A 13,442-nucleotide genomic window follows, 5' to 3' on the forward strand; every position below is an offset into this window, starting at 1 on the left:
AACGGGATGGTTTGATTGAGATGATTCATTGGAATGTACTTCAGGCTTTAAACTCGACATAGTCGATATAATTCTCGGAAAATGTGAATTCTGTAGGTGTACCTAAGGATGATATTCACATAATAGTGACCAACGGAACCCTGTTGTTGGGATGAAGTACACTGGTCTGTAAGACAGTGGAACCCAAACAAAGGGATGAAGTCCGCAGAAAAAAACCTGAAGGCGATTGCTTGGGATGCATCTCTGAAATTGCGGAACCCTGTTGTTGAGTGGATCTCAGTCAAGGGGATGAAGTACGCAAGAGAAACCCGATAGTGATCGTTTGAGATGGATGTCATTAGTTGCGGAACCCTGTTGTTGGGATGAAGTACACTAGTCAATGATGACTGTGGAACCCAGACAAAGGGATGAAGTACGCATAGACCCAAAAGCATTTGTGGTCAAATACATTTTAGAATAAATAAATTTAAAAAAAAACAGAATTTCTTTCGACTAATGTTCAAACATTTCAGAGAGTGAAAGTTTCAAGCAAACAGAGAAAAAGATTCTAAAGTGAAGGCCGTTCAAAACAACACACCGGAGAAGCTCGTTACAAACACTTCAGAAAAGGAAAGAGAAGCAGATAGCAGAAGATAAATCGGGAAGCAGATAGCAGAAGATAAATCTGGTTCCCAAACTCTAACACGAAAGAAGAAATGAAGTTAATGGTGCAAATCGCCACATTCGAATATTCATGAGAACAAACTATATTATAGTTGTTTAATGAAAATATATTGACAATCTATTTCATTTCAGGCAAAGCAAAACAAAAACAATACAACAATTTCGACACTATTAAAAAAAATCATATTTGTAAATTTGTTGACGAATTTTCACCGATATGTTTAAAGACTGGAAAGCTGAACACGATTGGAACAAATGGACGTTACTTGAAGTTTTGGACCTTTGAATTAATAAGTATCTTTGAAAGGAAGGAGAGATGTAGGAATCTAAGCAACCATGAATATACACCTTGACAGGGAGCTTAAATAAACGTTCATTATTAGTTGTACCTCCACCTGAATAAGACTGTTTCTTGATCACTACACTGTTCATGGCGAATCTTGAGGAAAATTTAATGAAACAAGGAGTATTACCGGATAAATGGTGGAAATACGTCCACGACATTTTCAGCGTTATCGAGCGCAATCAACAGCGTACACAAAGATATCAAGTTAACCCACGAGGAGGAGAGGGATGGAAAACTACAATTTTTGGATCTACTTGTCATCAGAGGAGAAAGTTCATCGTTTAACTTCGAAATCTGTAGCAAATCTACAAACACCCAGCGAGTCATCCCCTACACATTGTTCGTTCCAGCATAAGATGACAGCGTTTCACCTCATGGTCCACGGGATGCAGACTCTACCCGTCAGCGAAGTCGGAAAGACTAAGGAACTGGAATATATTTTTGAGACGGATCGATAAAAGCCATCAACGACAAAAAGGAATGCTTTGACGACACTCGTCCCTATTAACGAACTCATGAAGAGAGTCTCCATCTCATACGACATACACATCAATAATCAGCTCCGCCCAAAGCTAAGAAATTTCGGAATCGATTTGGTGTTTTCCAGCAGAGACAAACAACTTAAGACTTTGTTAGGCTCTGCCAAGGATCCGGTTGACACACTGAACAAGGCTGCCGTTTACAACATCAGTTGTCCTCACTGGAGCAAGGATATTTAGCATAATGGTCATTTGACATATCATTTTTATCAAGAACAGACATCCTGTGAAAGAAGGGTTATCATTCTGATTATGTCAAATAGCCATTAAGCCAAATAACCCGCTCCCAAAGGAATTTGGACTTATTTTTTCGGACAATTCTAAGCAAACACACATTTCCTGTTACAAAAATTCAAACATTTAATTTCATCGCATCCCTAAGTTCCCCGCAACTCCAGCTCCACCAAACACCTCCCAATCCACTGCACAATCGTATCGACTTCGGCCATCGCTCCCAACCCAGTATCGCCGCACATCAGCGTCTTGGCCACACAGGGAATCTCCCTAAAACCCCACGACTTGAGCGTGTCGATCTGTGGCGCCGTTATCGGATGCTCCCACATCCGGGTGTTCATGGCTGGCGCGAAGAACAACGGTTTCCCCAAATCCCAAGCCCTCGCCGTACACAGCAGTAGATTGTCGCACAGCCCCGATGCCATTTTGGCCAAACTGTTGGCGTCCAACGGTGCAATCACCATCAGATCCGCCCACTTGCCCAGCTCGATGTGCAGTACCGGATCTCCGCGACCACTCCAGCTACTCCACTCGTCGGCATCCCGGTGTATGGGGACATCCTCAGGGATGTCCGCTGCGGCGAAGAAATGCTCCGCGTTTTGGGTAACTATCACTTTAATTTCAACGTTCGAATTGGACTCACGCAGTTTTTGAATCAGTAACGGAAGTTTGATCGTGGCCACACTTCCGGTGCACCCGATCAGAATGTTCTTTTTGGACATTGTTCAATATAAAGTTTATAACAACAGTTCAACACAATATTAGAGACTACGTGTTCACTTCTGTTCACTCTTCTTAGCACTTTCACTTTCGAGATCGGCGAAGCCGAGCTTGGAAAATTCCTCCTTGGCCATCAGATTGTTGTCCATGCGACACTGCAGGTAAGCTTTGGATTCTTGCCGGCAGGCGGAGTTATCGTCGTTGTTGGCCCGCAGGCAGCGCATGTAGTACAGCATCAGCTTCTTGCATTGACCCTCGTGGTCCAGCGGGAAGCTGCCCTTTTCCGGCGCCGTGGGTATGAACTTTTTCTGCCCAAAGGTCATCGACGTCATTGTGATGGGTTGGTTGGGTTCTAGGATCTGCGAAGGAGATGGGGAATTTGTGATATAAAAAAATTAAGAGGCACAAGATAAATCAGCCTAGAAGGAAAAATATCACTAGGCATCCCACGAACTCTACCTGTAACCATATACGTCTTAATTTCAAAAAAAGTAAACATTATGCACAATTCGCGTTTTCGTAGAAGCCGCAAAATCCGCGAAATTTGGCCTTTGCCGCGAGCTTTAGGAAATTCCGCGAAATATCTCAAAATTAGTTAAATTTGGAGAAATTATATGGAAATGACAAAATGGAATGGAAAATGGTTTAATCATGTTGAAGTCGAAGTTACATCCAACATTTTTGAATAATTTACACTCAAAAAAATCCAAACGTCATTGCTACACTGAGAAAAATCTACACGTCAAGGTCGTGTGTTTTACTTATAGATTTGCGCAATGAGGAAAACCACATGATTTGAGTGTGGTAGCCATATGGATTTCATCATTGATTTCACGGTATAAAAACATGTGTATCAACATTAGGTTGTCATGTGAAACAAACATGAATTTCCAAATATTAAATCATGAAAACCAACTGATTTGCTTATTGAATTCGAAATGTAGTAGCTTTAGATAGTCATGTGTGATAAAACATAAATGTCATGGGACTGAAAGAAGAAATTTGGTAGAAGAACTTTTGCTCCCCAAAATATGGATCCGAGGCTCCTCTACTTGTCGCAAGCTCTCTTGATTTTTTTTCAAACCCGTGAGCCAGCAATAAGCGGGGCGCCGCAAATCCATAATTTGGGAAGCCAGGGATAAGCATATTTCATTTTTTTTTTTCGAAACTGAAAGCTAGGAAAATCTGTTAGTGGAATTCGATTTTTCTACTAAACTATACATTATAATCAATGTTTTCTTATAGAAAGTTAGAATTCTCGTACATCGGTCAACTTCACTAATAAAAGAAAAATCGAATCCACAAATTTTCATCTAACACTTTCAGCTTCAAAATTTACTTCTTCTCTTTGGAAGCATGATGATGACTGTCGTTCAACACGAGGTCCAACCGCAATTCAGTTCACTATGCATCCCATGGATTGTTCACAAACAATTTAGAAGCTTTGAACATGGAAATCGATAGCATAGCTCATGGATTTTATCATAACAATCTCATTGCGCATATCAAAGAATCGACCAACTTGAACATGATGATTATGACACAAGATAACCATAAGCAAAACACACTAAATCCGTGTTGGAGTGATGATCTATGCGTCCATAGGTTGACACATACGAATCTGAAGAGAAAGCTTTGGGAACTTATGTGGAAAATATATGGAATCCCTGTTGTCGGTTGATGAATCAATCCATGAAGCAAAACAAAGGAATTTAATGTGTAACACACACGAAGTTTGCAAGAAAATCATAGCAAATCGATATGGACGTTCATGAATCGATCCATAATTTTAAACACACAGATCGAGCGTGTGGATTTTTATCAGTGTACGTGAAAAATCACGTAGATCATTCCAAATTCATTTTGCCTCCACTTCACTTGACTAACATAAAGATCACTAAGCCATTCATAACCATCAAATAGTGAATCGGTAATTGTTACTGAGGTTACCTATCGCACTTACGTGAAATTCACGTAGGTGCCTAGGTTCATTTTGACATCTGCATATTGTACGTACATTCGGTGTTGAGCGCAAATCCTAAGATGGCGCCCGCTCGATTTTTGTAGAACTTCAGAAGCTGCTGAACTTTAAATCCTGTGTTAGATTGATTTTAAGGTAAATATGCTTTGAATACCGAAGAACCCCTGCATTACTTCATATTTTACACCTGATTTATAACCTCTATCAATTATAGCATGTGAAGGCTGCAACAAAACAGAACAAATTCACTACATTTGGGAAACAAGATTCACAATGCTCAGATTGAATATAAAAATATCACAATATTTTAGTTTTGTTTACATTTTTCAATTGTGAATTAGCTTTCTTCCAAAGCCTATTAGAGATAAGATTGGTCTTTATTCTAGTTAATTTAATGCAAAACCACCTATTTACACTTGGACGTATGTGCGTTTAGCTGATTGTACATTTCCCAGAATGACGTTCCCCAGAATAGTAGTACATTCCCCAGCAACCCATTCCCCAGAAAAAAGAATAACAAGGGATTTGTGGGCTGTTACAATCCAGGTAAATAGTAAATAGTAAACACATTTAACTGGAAAATTTTAGGAAAACCAATTTATAGTTTTCATAGGTAAAACATTTTTGTTTTCTTTCTTTTTTTAAACGATAGGACTTCCGATTTGTTGCAGTCTGTCATTAATTGATTGGAGATTTTTTAAATTGAAAAAATCAAGAAACTCATCAAATACGGAGCCACTTATGGTCGGCAATGGACTTTTTTAAATATATTTATTCATTTATTGAAGCATAGAAAAGCCCTTGGGAGTGAACCGTTTTGACGATTTTTATATATTTTGACGATTTTCTTCTTACTTCTTCAAGCTCTCGTTAGAGTTGATGGATTCTGTTCAAATTTTTACATTAGTTTATTGTAGTCTGACTAATATGGGCCACCCTAATGTACACAGACTACGATATTTTGTAGCTATGGACCAATGCACGAGTTCATTAATTTGACGTTTGAGCGGTGCCGAATTCATTCGTTACCATGGTAACGTAAGTAACACGGCACCGCTCAAACGTCAAATAGTGAACTCGTGCATTGGTTCATTAAGTTTTGCTGTAAACCACAGATCGAGCGTGTGGATTTTTATCAGTGGAGAGAGGAGACAGCTCACTGACAACTATGGCTTGTTTTCTTGGCTTCTTTGATTTTTTCTTCTCATGTCTGGGTTGTGCACAATGGTTCGGAGAGCACAAGCTGGGTCAAAACTATTTTCGCATCCCATTTGTTATCAAAAATTTCACAAATTAAAAAAATAATAATAGAAATTTGAGTCCAATCGACAATAATTAAATAATCAACGATATTATATGCGAGACCACAGGAGGAAAACAACCTGAATTTTCAATCATCTCCAGATTTAGATTAGCCAAATTTTGACCGTTTTTCACGCTCTGTCCTTTGAATGTGCGGTTTTCCAGTGACAGTTGATGACAGGTTCCCTTGACTTTAGGGAGCTCGCAATCTAAGCCAGCTGTCTCCTCTCTCTCAGCCTACGAAGAACAGCATGTGACGCGAACGAGTGTGTTTAAAATTGATCTGTCAGGTTTTAATCCCTCCGCAAATAAATAGATTCGGCTGGTGAAACGGCTGATTCTGTTTTCGAAAAAAAAAGTGCCTTCCTATGAAATATTTGAGAATAGGTTGAGGTGCATCGAGCTTGTTTCGTTATCGCGGTGATTATAATTTTGAAAGGAGAAAAAACGAAAAGGCTGGTAGTGCTGCTCCGAAAAAGGACGTAAAAATTTCTAACCCGTGTTTTTTTGTCTCGTGTTGCTTATTTGCGGTTTGGTGAAATTCACCTGATGGTTCCTAAACTTTCCAGTCCAGAATTTTAATATTAGATTAAGTAGTGATCGACACAAATTTGAATGGATAGAGCAAAACGGATCCTAAATGTTGAGACAACTGTGGTGTGCATTGCATTTGTTAATCGCAGAGGTAATTGAAGAGACCGTGAATCATTCTGTGCAGTTTGAAGGATATTTTGTAAAATGTGTGGAACGAGGCATTTGAAAAATCTTCTCCAATCTGTTATGAGTTTATTCTCGAAATTCGAAAAAAAAATGAATATCAGCGTTTAGTGTTAACAAAAGTGACATTCCTCGAGTAAAAGGAAAACGTTGCTTCGTTTTCAAAAATCAAAGGTCTACTACGATTTAAAATGTGTGTTAAACGCGTTCCAAACAACCAAGCGCATGGATGTTGAGTTATGGTAGTTTTTTGAGTGAAAAGATCATTCGACACTAAAGCTGATTGAAATTGGTGAGATGGTTTCGTGTCATGGTGTCATTTTATGTTTCCATTGTATTATTATTACATCATGTTATAGATTGCTATAAAATATGAGGGAGGTCAGAATTAGTTTTCTTATCATTTCAGAGAGCGAGTAAGGGCGATTAAGCCTAGGCTCCCAGGTAAGGATTACAAACAACAATGGAGTGCGCATTAACTTTCCTAGCAACGCCACTCCCACCGGTTTTGCCTATTTCCCTAAATGGAACGGTTGGTACGGTTTTCCCCGTTTCTTCCTTTACAATATTTCAAAATTATCTATCATGTTATTCATTCGTGAATAAACCGATCGCCGTTTATTTTTGAATTACCTTCAAACCCCAAGTCTGCACAGTGGGCCTGGCCGTTTTAATATTTGTATCATATCATTGATATGCTGTAAATATTAATGCTGACAAGAGAATACCGGAAGAAATTTTGGTATTTCCAGGATGCTTTTCAATATTGGCTGTGCAAGCACATAGAATAGAATAGAAACCTACGAAGAACAGCATGAATATGCTTTGAAAGCTAAAAAACAGGTTCCATCAATCTATTTTGCGCATAGAAAGAATTTTACACTAATACAAATCACTTTTGGAAAATACAATAAGAAAAACAGCCAATTTTAAAAGAAGGAAGAATAACTATGAAAACAAAAAAAAAATCCAATAGCTGGGGCAAGTTTGATCATGAAACATAGTATGACATATGTAAATGTAGCTTTACGTTAACCCATGGTTGATACCATGTTTAGTTAATAAACGAAAGAAGACGTGAGGTTTTTTTTCCCAAGACGGTGTCCAAGAAGGATTACCACCGCTAGCTTTCGCCAACGGGTCCAACAAAAAATCGAAGGCACGGGTCCAAACAAGGATCGTAAAGGGATCAATAGTAGAAAAAATAGTACTGAAAAGTACTGTTTTAGTAGTACTGAAAAGTACTGTTTTTGTAGCACTGAAAAGCACTGTTTTATTGCTTTAGGTAGTTTTTAAGAAAACTTCCAAGAGCAGATAGAATTCGTGTACGCACAGCACGAAGGTACGATGCGCACGATTGAAATGGCATTTCTTTTCAACTGCGTACTGCGATCAAAGAAAAATGCTTTTCTTAACCATTTCTTGCAAGAAATTTCCCGCGCATCGAGATAGGCGATTACTTTTCTGTTGAAGTGTATACTTCCCTTAAGGCTACGCTGTTACATTAAAGATTACGTAAACATTATTCTAGGAATAACGTTCAAGAAAAATCCCAAACCTTTTGGCATCAACAAACAGATTTATGACTTATAAATCAATAACACATATTATCTCATGTAATATCGTAAGGACGAAAAAAAAACTAGCAAAAACACGAAAAATAGTGAAAACCAATTCGTGATCAAACGTCAACATCCCACCGCTAAATCGCTAGTGTTTGGAGGTGAATTTAAATTCTAAATTGCCAAATAACCTCCAAATCATCACCTCCAAGTTAGTTCTAATAACCTCCGTTATATGAAATACGGTGGCACGTCGGTCGTCGCAAGTTTATCGTTAAACAGTCAATACTATGAAAAAAAAAAAACATTGTATTTATTTCCACTTTCTGACAAAAATTGAAGGGGGGTGACAAAAGTAAAATTTCAAATTTGTTCCGACCAGGCTTCAGATTTGCTGCTGAACAGGAATCACTAAAGAAATTTCTCGCCGATTCCTTGCAGAAATTTTCTACAGCGACTCCCGTTTGAACTGACATCGCTTTTCAACTGCGTACTGCAATCAGAAAAAAGCGCTTCCTTGATCAATTCCTTGCAGGAATTTTCCATGCATTAAGATATAGGCCAAGAAATTACTTGTTAGCTAGGTATGCTGTTCCGCTCAAGAAAAGTGAAAATTTCTGCCCAAGAAATGGTCAAGAAATTTCCTACAATGAGCTCCATTTGCATTGACGTTTCTTTTCAACTGCGTACTGCGATCAAAGAAAAATGTTTTTCTTGAACATTTCTCGCTTAAGCCTAATTCGCTGCTGACAAGTAATTTCTTGGCCTATCTTGATGCATAAGAAATTTCTGCAAGGAATCGATCAAGGAAGCGTTTTTTTCTGATCGCAGTACGCAGTTGAAAAGAGATGTCAGTTCAAACGGGAGACGCTGTAGAAAATTTCTTCAAGGAATCGGCGAGAAATTTCTTTAGTGATTCCTGTTCAGCAGCAAATCAGGCTTTAAGCTAAGTATGCTGTTTCGCTCAAGAAAAGTAAAGAAATTCCTTGACTGAAAGGGTCAAGAAATTTCCTACAGAGAGCCCCCTTTGAAGTGACATTTCTTCTCAACTGCGTACTCCGATCAGAAAAAAAGAGATTTTCTTGACCATTTCTTGGAAGAAATTTTCCACGCATCGAGATAGGCGATTACTTTTCTGTTGAAGTGCATACTTCGCTTTAGTAGCGAATCAGGCTTTATAGATGACATCTATGGCATTATTGATGAAGTATTTAATACTGAATACGAATATGAAATTGAACCACTGTATGGGGCACACTGTTTTGATTTTGTATGGGATTTTGACGTGTACTGGCCTTGTTGTTTACTAATTTAATGGAGGAGTGAAAGAGATGGCATGATTTTTGTGCAGAGCGCCATACTTACAACCCGTCTCAGCTACAACGGAAAGGCAAAAAGCTTTTTGCGATTTTATCGTCGGATCATCAATTTTTTATGCGTTCTAGTTTCATGTACCAAAACATTGGTCAGGCACTTTAACCGGTTTGTTATGGGAAATTTTTGGAATCTTCAGTGGTGTTATGTAAAATTATGAATTTAAAGTTTCTTCGTAAAATAAATACCTTCAAAGATAAACTAATGGTGTTATTTGATTGAAACAAAATAATTTCATACTACGCACACGTTCAATCAGAAAATCTATGCCACTTACCTGAAATTTACATCGCAATCACTGGCTCCCTATCAAAATCGCGACCGTCTCCAAAAAGGGAAATTTCCCCGACTGACTGACATCTGGGATGACAGCTCCGCCAAAAATTTCCCATCCTTCTGTCAAAATTCCATCACACAACACCAGCCGATCTCACGCACACCATCACCAAAAAACCCCTGTTGTCCACTGACTCTCGTCTTGATTGGTCATCCGCGTCGCGAGTTGCTTTTTTGCTTGATGCGTGTGTGGTTCTTCGTCGTCGTTTACTCCCCCCTTTGGTCGCGTAAAAAACAGGAAAGAAAACGGTAATGTTCTGCTAGAATTCCGTCCGGAAAATAGTGCGTTTTTCTTTTGATTTGTTGCTCTTCGGTTCGGCTTCGCCGGTGCACGTTTAGTTGGTTGGATTCGAGCTCGGATTCGGTTCCGGAAGTTGACGAGTTAGGAAGATTGGTGGCCGGATTCCTCATCCAAGCAAGCAACCAAACGCGATTTCTTCGTTGTCGTCGTGGTCTTGTTTGGTCGCGGTTTGCGTTTTTTTTTTGACAACTTCGTCGCCGTCGGATTGTTTTGTCGTTTCGTCCCGCGGAGTGCTTTGTTTACATTGTGTTCGGTGGGCGGAAGATAACGGCTCTGGAGATCTGTTTTTAGGTTTTAGTGCTCAAAAGTGCGATAAAAAGTGTTGGGACGTTAGGTGGCCTCCGGGGAAATCTAGTGCCTTGAAAGGTTGTTTTCGTGTTGTGGTAAAATTCCGAAGAGAAGTGCTCTGCGCCACCACCTGTTAACCGGCCTGCATTCGTGTGTTCGAAATATCCTCAAAAATAACAACATCAAGGCTGTAATACAACAATAATCCGAGGAAGGAGAAAGGAAACCAACTTTGGCTGGACAGTCGACCGTCGAGAGAGGGTAAGCGCAGAGTCTATAGGTCTATATACAGATTCTCATTCATCGACTCTGGGTAAGCGAACACAGAAAGCAATGACAGGGCTGGTAACGAAACAGGGGTAACAAAAATAGTTCTTTACTGACCAGATTTTACTGACTGACCTCTCTGTCGTGACCAAGAGGGCAATCCTGAATTGCTACATGCTTTTTCCTTTAAAAAAATAAATAAATTTGAAATAGTTCTTGATCTTTTATATTTCCTTCTGTCTCCTATCAATATCGTCACAAAACTGACTTAATTTTTTTCACCTCGAACCAATGACTACTTGCCTAATCTTAATTCTGTCTATCAAAATGTATTTTTATGTAACAGTACCAAACTTCTTAAATATCCTGATAATCCATTCATCTCATTCTCTACATTGTAGTATACATTTTGCACAATGAAGAAAGTATCGAATATTTACAATGTGTCTTATATGCTTAGCTTAATCTTGTATTGCTTCTTAAGCGAAGTATGCACTTCAACAGAAAAGTAATCGTCTATCTCGATGCGTGGGAAATTTCTTTCAAGAAATTCTCAAGAAATTCTCAAGAAAAGCATTTTTCTTTGATCGCAGTACGCAGTTGAAAAGAAATGTCAATTTAAATGGGACTCACAGTAGAAAATTTCTTGACCATTTCTTTCCGCAGAAATTTTTACTTTTCTTGAGCTGAACAGCATACTTAGCTTTGTAGTTTTTCCAGTTTTCCAAGTCGTGTCGCAGTGTCCCTTATCATAACAATGAATTGCATCCGTAACCTCTTTGGATTGCAACTGGACCTTGACAATCCGTTTCTGCATAAGTGAGATTACTATTGTAGTATAGTGTTTTGTTTTGAATAAGTTTCCATACTTTCAAGTCTTCTTTCCTGTTGTAATAAAAATTCTTATGTTAATTTGTTTATAGATTCAGATCTAAATTAAAATTAGTTTTCATATTGAAATACAGGTATGTTCCGTTTTTATCAACACGATCGGCGATTTTCAGTTGACAAAAACGGAACCGTGACAAAAACGGAATAATTTTCTTAGACAAAATATTTTACAAATTTGAAATGAAAATAGCAGTTTTGTCAGGATAATACACATTTTCATCATATAAATGCACAGTATTGATTTTTAGGAGCTGTGAAGAGCATTCAGATTGTTCATTCTTATAGGTTCGTAATGAAAATTGATTGCAGACTCCTATCAATCATTATGATTTTGTAATGAATCATGTATAGTTTTAATTTTCTTAGATAGAATATCAATAAATGTAATATAGAATATTAAAACGATAATCACATAAATGTCCTTCGCATCACAAGGTATGCCATGTAAAAATAGCTACGTGGAAGTGGGGCAAGCTGATCATTGTTTTTTTTAAAGAAAGATTAAACAAGAAACAACTTCTGTTTCTACAGTTCATTCTCATCCTTCTGCTTCTTCTTTATGGTATTACATCCCAACTGAGAAAGAGCCTTCTTCTCTCTTGATAAAAAAAAAACATTTCCGCAGTTATCAACTGAGAGCTTTTTTTGCCAAGGTACATTTTTTGCATTTTTGGTCACATCCGATTGATGATTAAATGTGGAGTTATGTTGCGAAAGTTTAGCAAAATGAAATGAACACTTACGGTTTCCTGTGCTTTGAATTGCCAAATTTAACAGTAAAATGATTGTGGTGATCTTTCTTTTTAAGTTGTTACTACCAACTTCTACAAGGATGCACCAATCGCCAATCTAGAATAGCACCACCATTATCTTTTAGCATTAAGGCCCAAACGCAATGATAGCGGAACAGCAACGGAAAGCGGTACCGGTTCGCCAGCATGAACTGTAGCATACTTATCGATCCAGACTTGGTTCACTTTCCATCGTTGACAGCTTAGTCAGGATGGTGTGATTCTGCTTTCCGTTGCCGTTCCGCTATCATTTCGTTGCCGTTCACACGTCAAAACACATGACCAATGCAATAGTGAAATAATCATGTAAGACTATCAAGCCGTTCTTAAGGCATTTCGTGACGTATGAACACCATTCCATTTTTATTTATATAGAAGTTCATCAAAACACAAAAGTGTACAAACTCTAGAACAAACATCACCAAATAAGAACTTTTTGGTAAGAAACTTGTTTGTAAAGTTTTTTGAATAAGTGTATGGCTGTTAGTATACGACTCCTAATTAACCTTTTAATCTCCATGTGGGTAAGGGGTTCATGTCTGCTCAAAGATCAAGATTCCAGCAAATTTGGGATGGCTACAAAATCTTCTATAGATTGCTTAGTTTTGCTGGACCTCTTTCCCTACCCCTCGGACCAGGATCTAATCAATTGCTGTTTGCTATAATTTGTGCAATGCTATTGAGTTTGAGAGATAGAAGTTAATGTCAAAAATATGACAAGGTCGACAGTCTTATCAAGAATAAAATAAACTCGATCATGTCTCTTGTCGTTGCCCAAACATTCTTAAGTTCATTCCCAAGTGCATCCCTTATCAAAAATAACTGAACATACAGTGAGAGGCAAAATAAAGTGCCCACCTTACCAGTTTTCGAATTTCTCTCATTGATTTGGTTCAAATTAAAGTTAACACACCTAAATCTTTTGTGATATTTTATTTTTGATGTTCTTTTAAAGTTGCACTTACGAAATTTTGATTAAAAAAAGAATTTTACTTAAAGAAAAAGAAAATCAATTTGTATTGAAAAAAAAGTAGTGACAAAAATAAGTGCCCACTTCCTTCTTGGCCCCAGAAAAGATGATTTAAGAAAAATAAAAAGCAATTTAATAGTTAATGTGTCCTCCTTTGGCC

General features: G+C 38.0%; 3 protein-coding genes across 5 annotated transcripts in view; 1 reads left to right on the forward strand and 2 right to left on the reverse strand.

The window, feature by feature from the left end:
• Positions 1–1,883: 1,883 nt before the first annotated feature.
• On the reverse strand, positions 1,884–9,781 carry LOC5573269 (phosphopantothenoylcysteine decarboxylase). The gene is made up of 2 exons (XM_021851383.1): positions 9,716–9,781; positions 1,884–2,861 (listed from the first exon to the last, which is right to left on the reverse strand). The coding sequence occupies exon 2, from the start codon at positions 2,502–2,504 to the stop codon at positions 1,926–1,928; it is 579 nt and encodes a 192-aa protein (XP_021707075.1). The 5' UTR covers positions 2,505–2,861; positions 9,716–9,781; the 3' UTR covers positions 1,884–1,925.
• LOC5576073 (cytochrome c oxidase assembly protein COX19) lies at positions 2,401–9,826 on the reverse strand. The gene is made up of 2 exons (XM_021851384.1): positions 9,716–9,826; positions 2,401–2,861 (listed from the first exon to the last, which is right to left on the reverse strand). Exon 2 carries the CDS (start codon positions 2,832–2,834, stop codon positions 2,559–2,561), a length of 276 nt encoding a protein of 91 aa, XP_021707076.1. The 5' UTR covers positions 2,835–2,861; positions 9,716–9,826; the 3' UTR covers positions 2,401–2,558.
• Positions 9,827–9,925: 99 nt separating this feature from the next.
• The window catches only part of LOC5576493 (atypical protein kinase C), a 454,102-nt gene continuing 450,585 nt past the window's right edge, over positions 9,926–13,442 (forward strand). For 2 of the 3 annotated variants that reach the window (XM_021851375.1, XM_021851377.1), the window contains exon 1: positions 9,932–10,624. The gene's annotated coding sequence lies outside the window, so the exon portion shown is untranslated. Of the gene's footprint in view, positions 10,625–13,442 lie in introns of all 3 variants that reach the window. The other variant, XM_021851376.1, reaches the window with a different exon arrangement.

This window comes from Aedes aegypti, chromosome 3, assembly GCF_002204515.2.
Source record: "Aedes aegypti strain LVP_AGWG chromosome 3, AaegL5.0 Primary Assembly, whole genome shotgun sequence".
In the NCBI taxonomy this organism is placed as follows: Eukaryota; Metazoa; Arthropoda; class Insecta; order Diptera; family Culicidae; genus Aedes; species Aedes aegypti.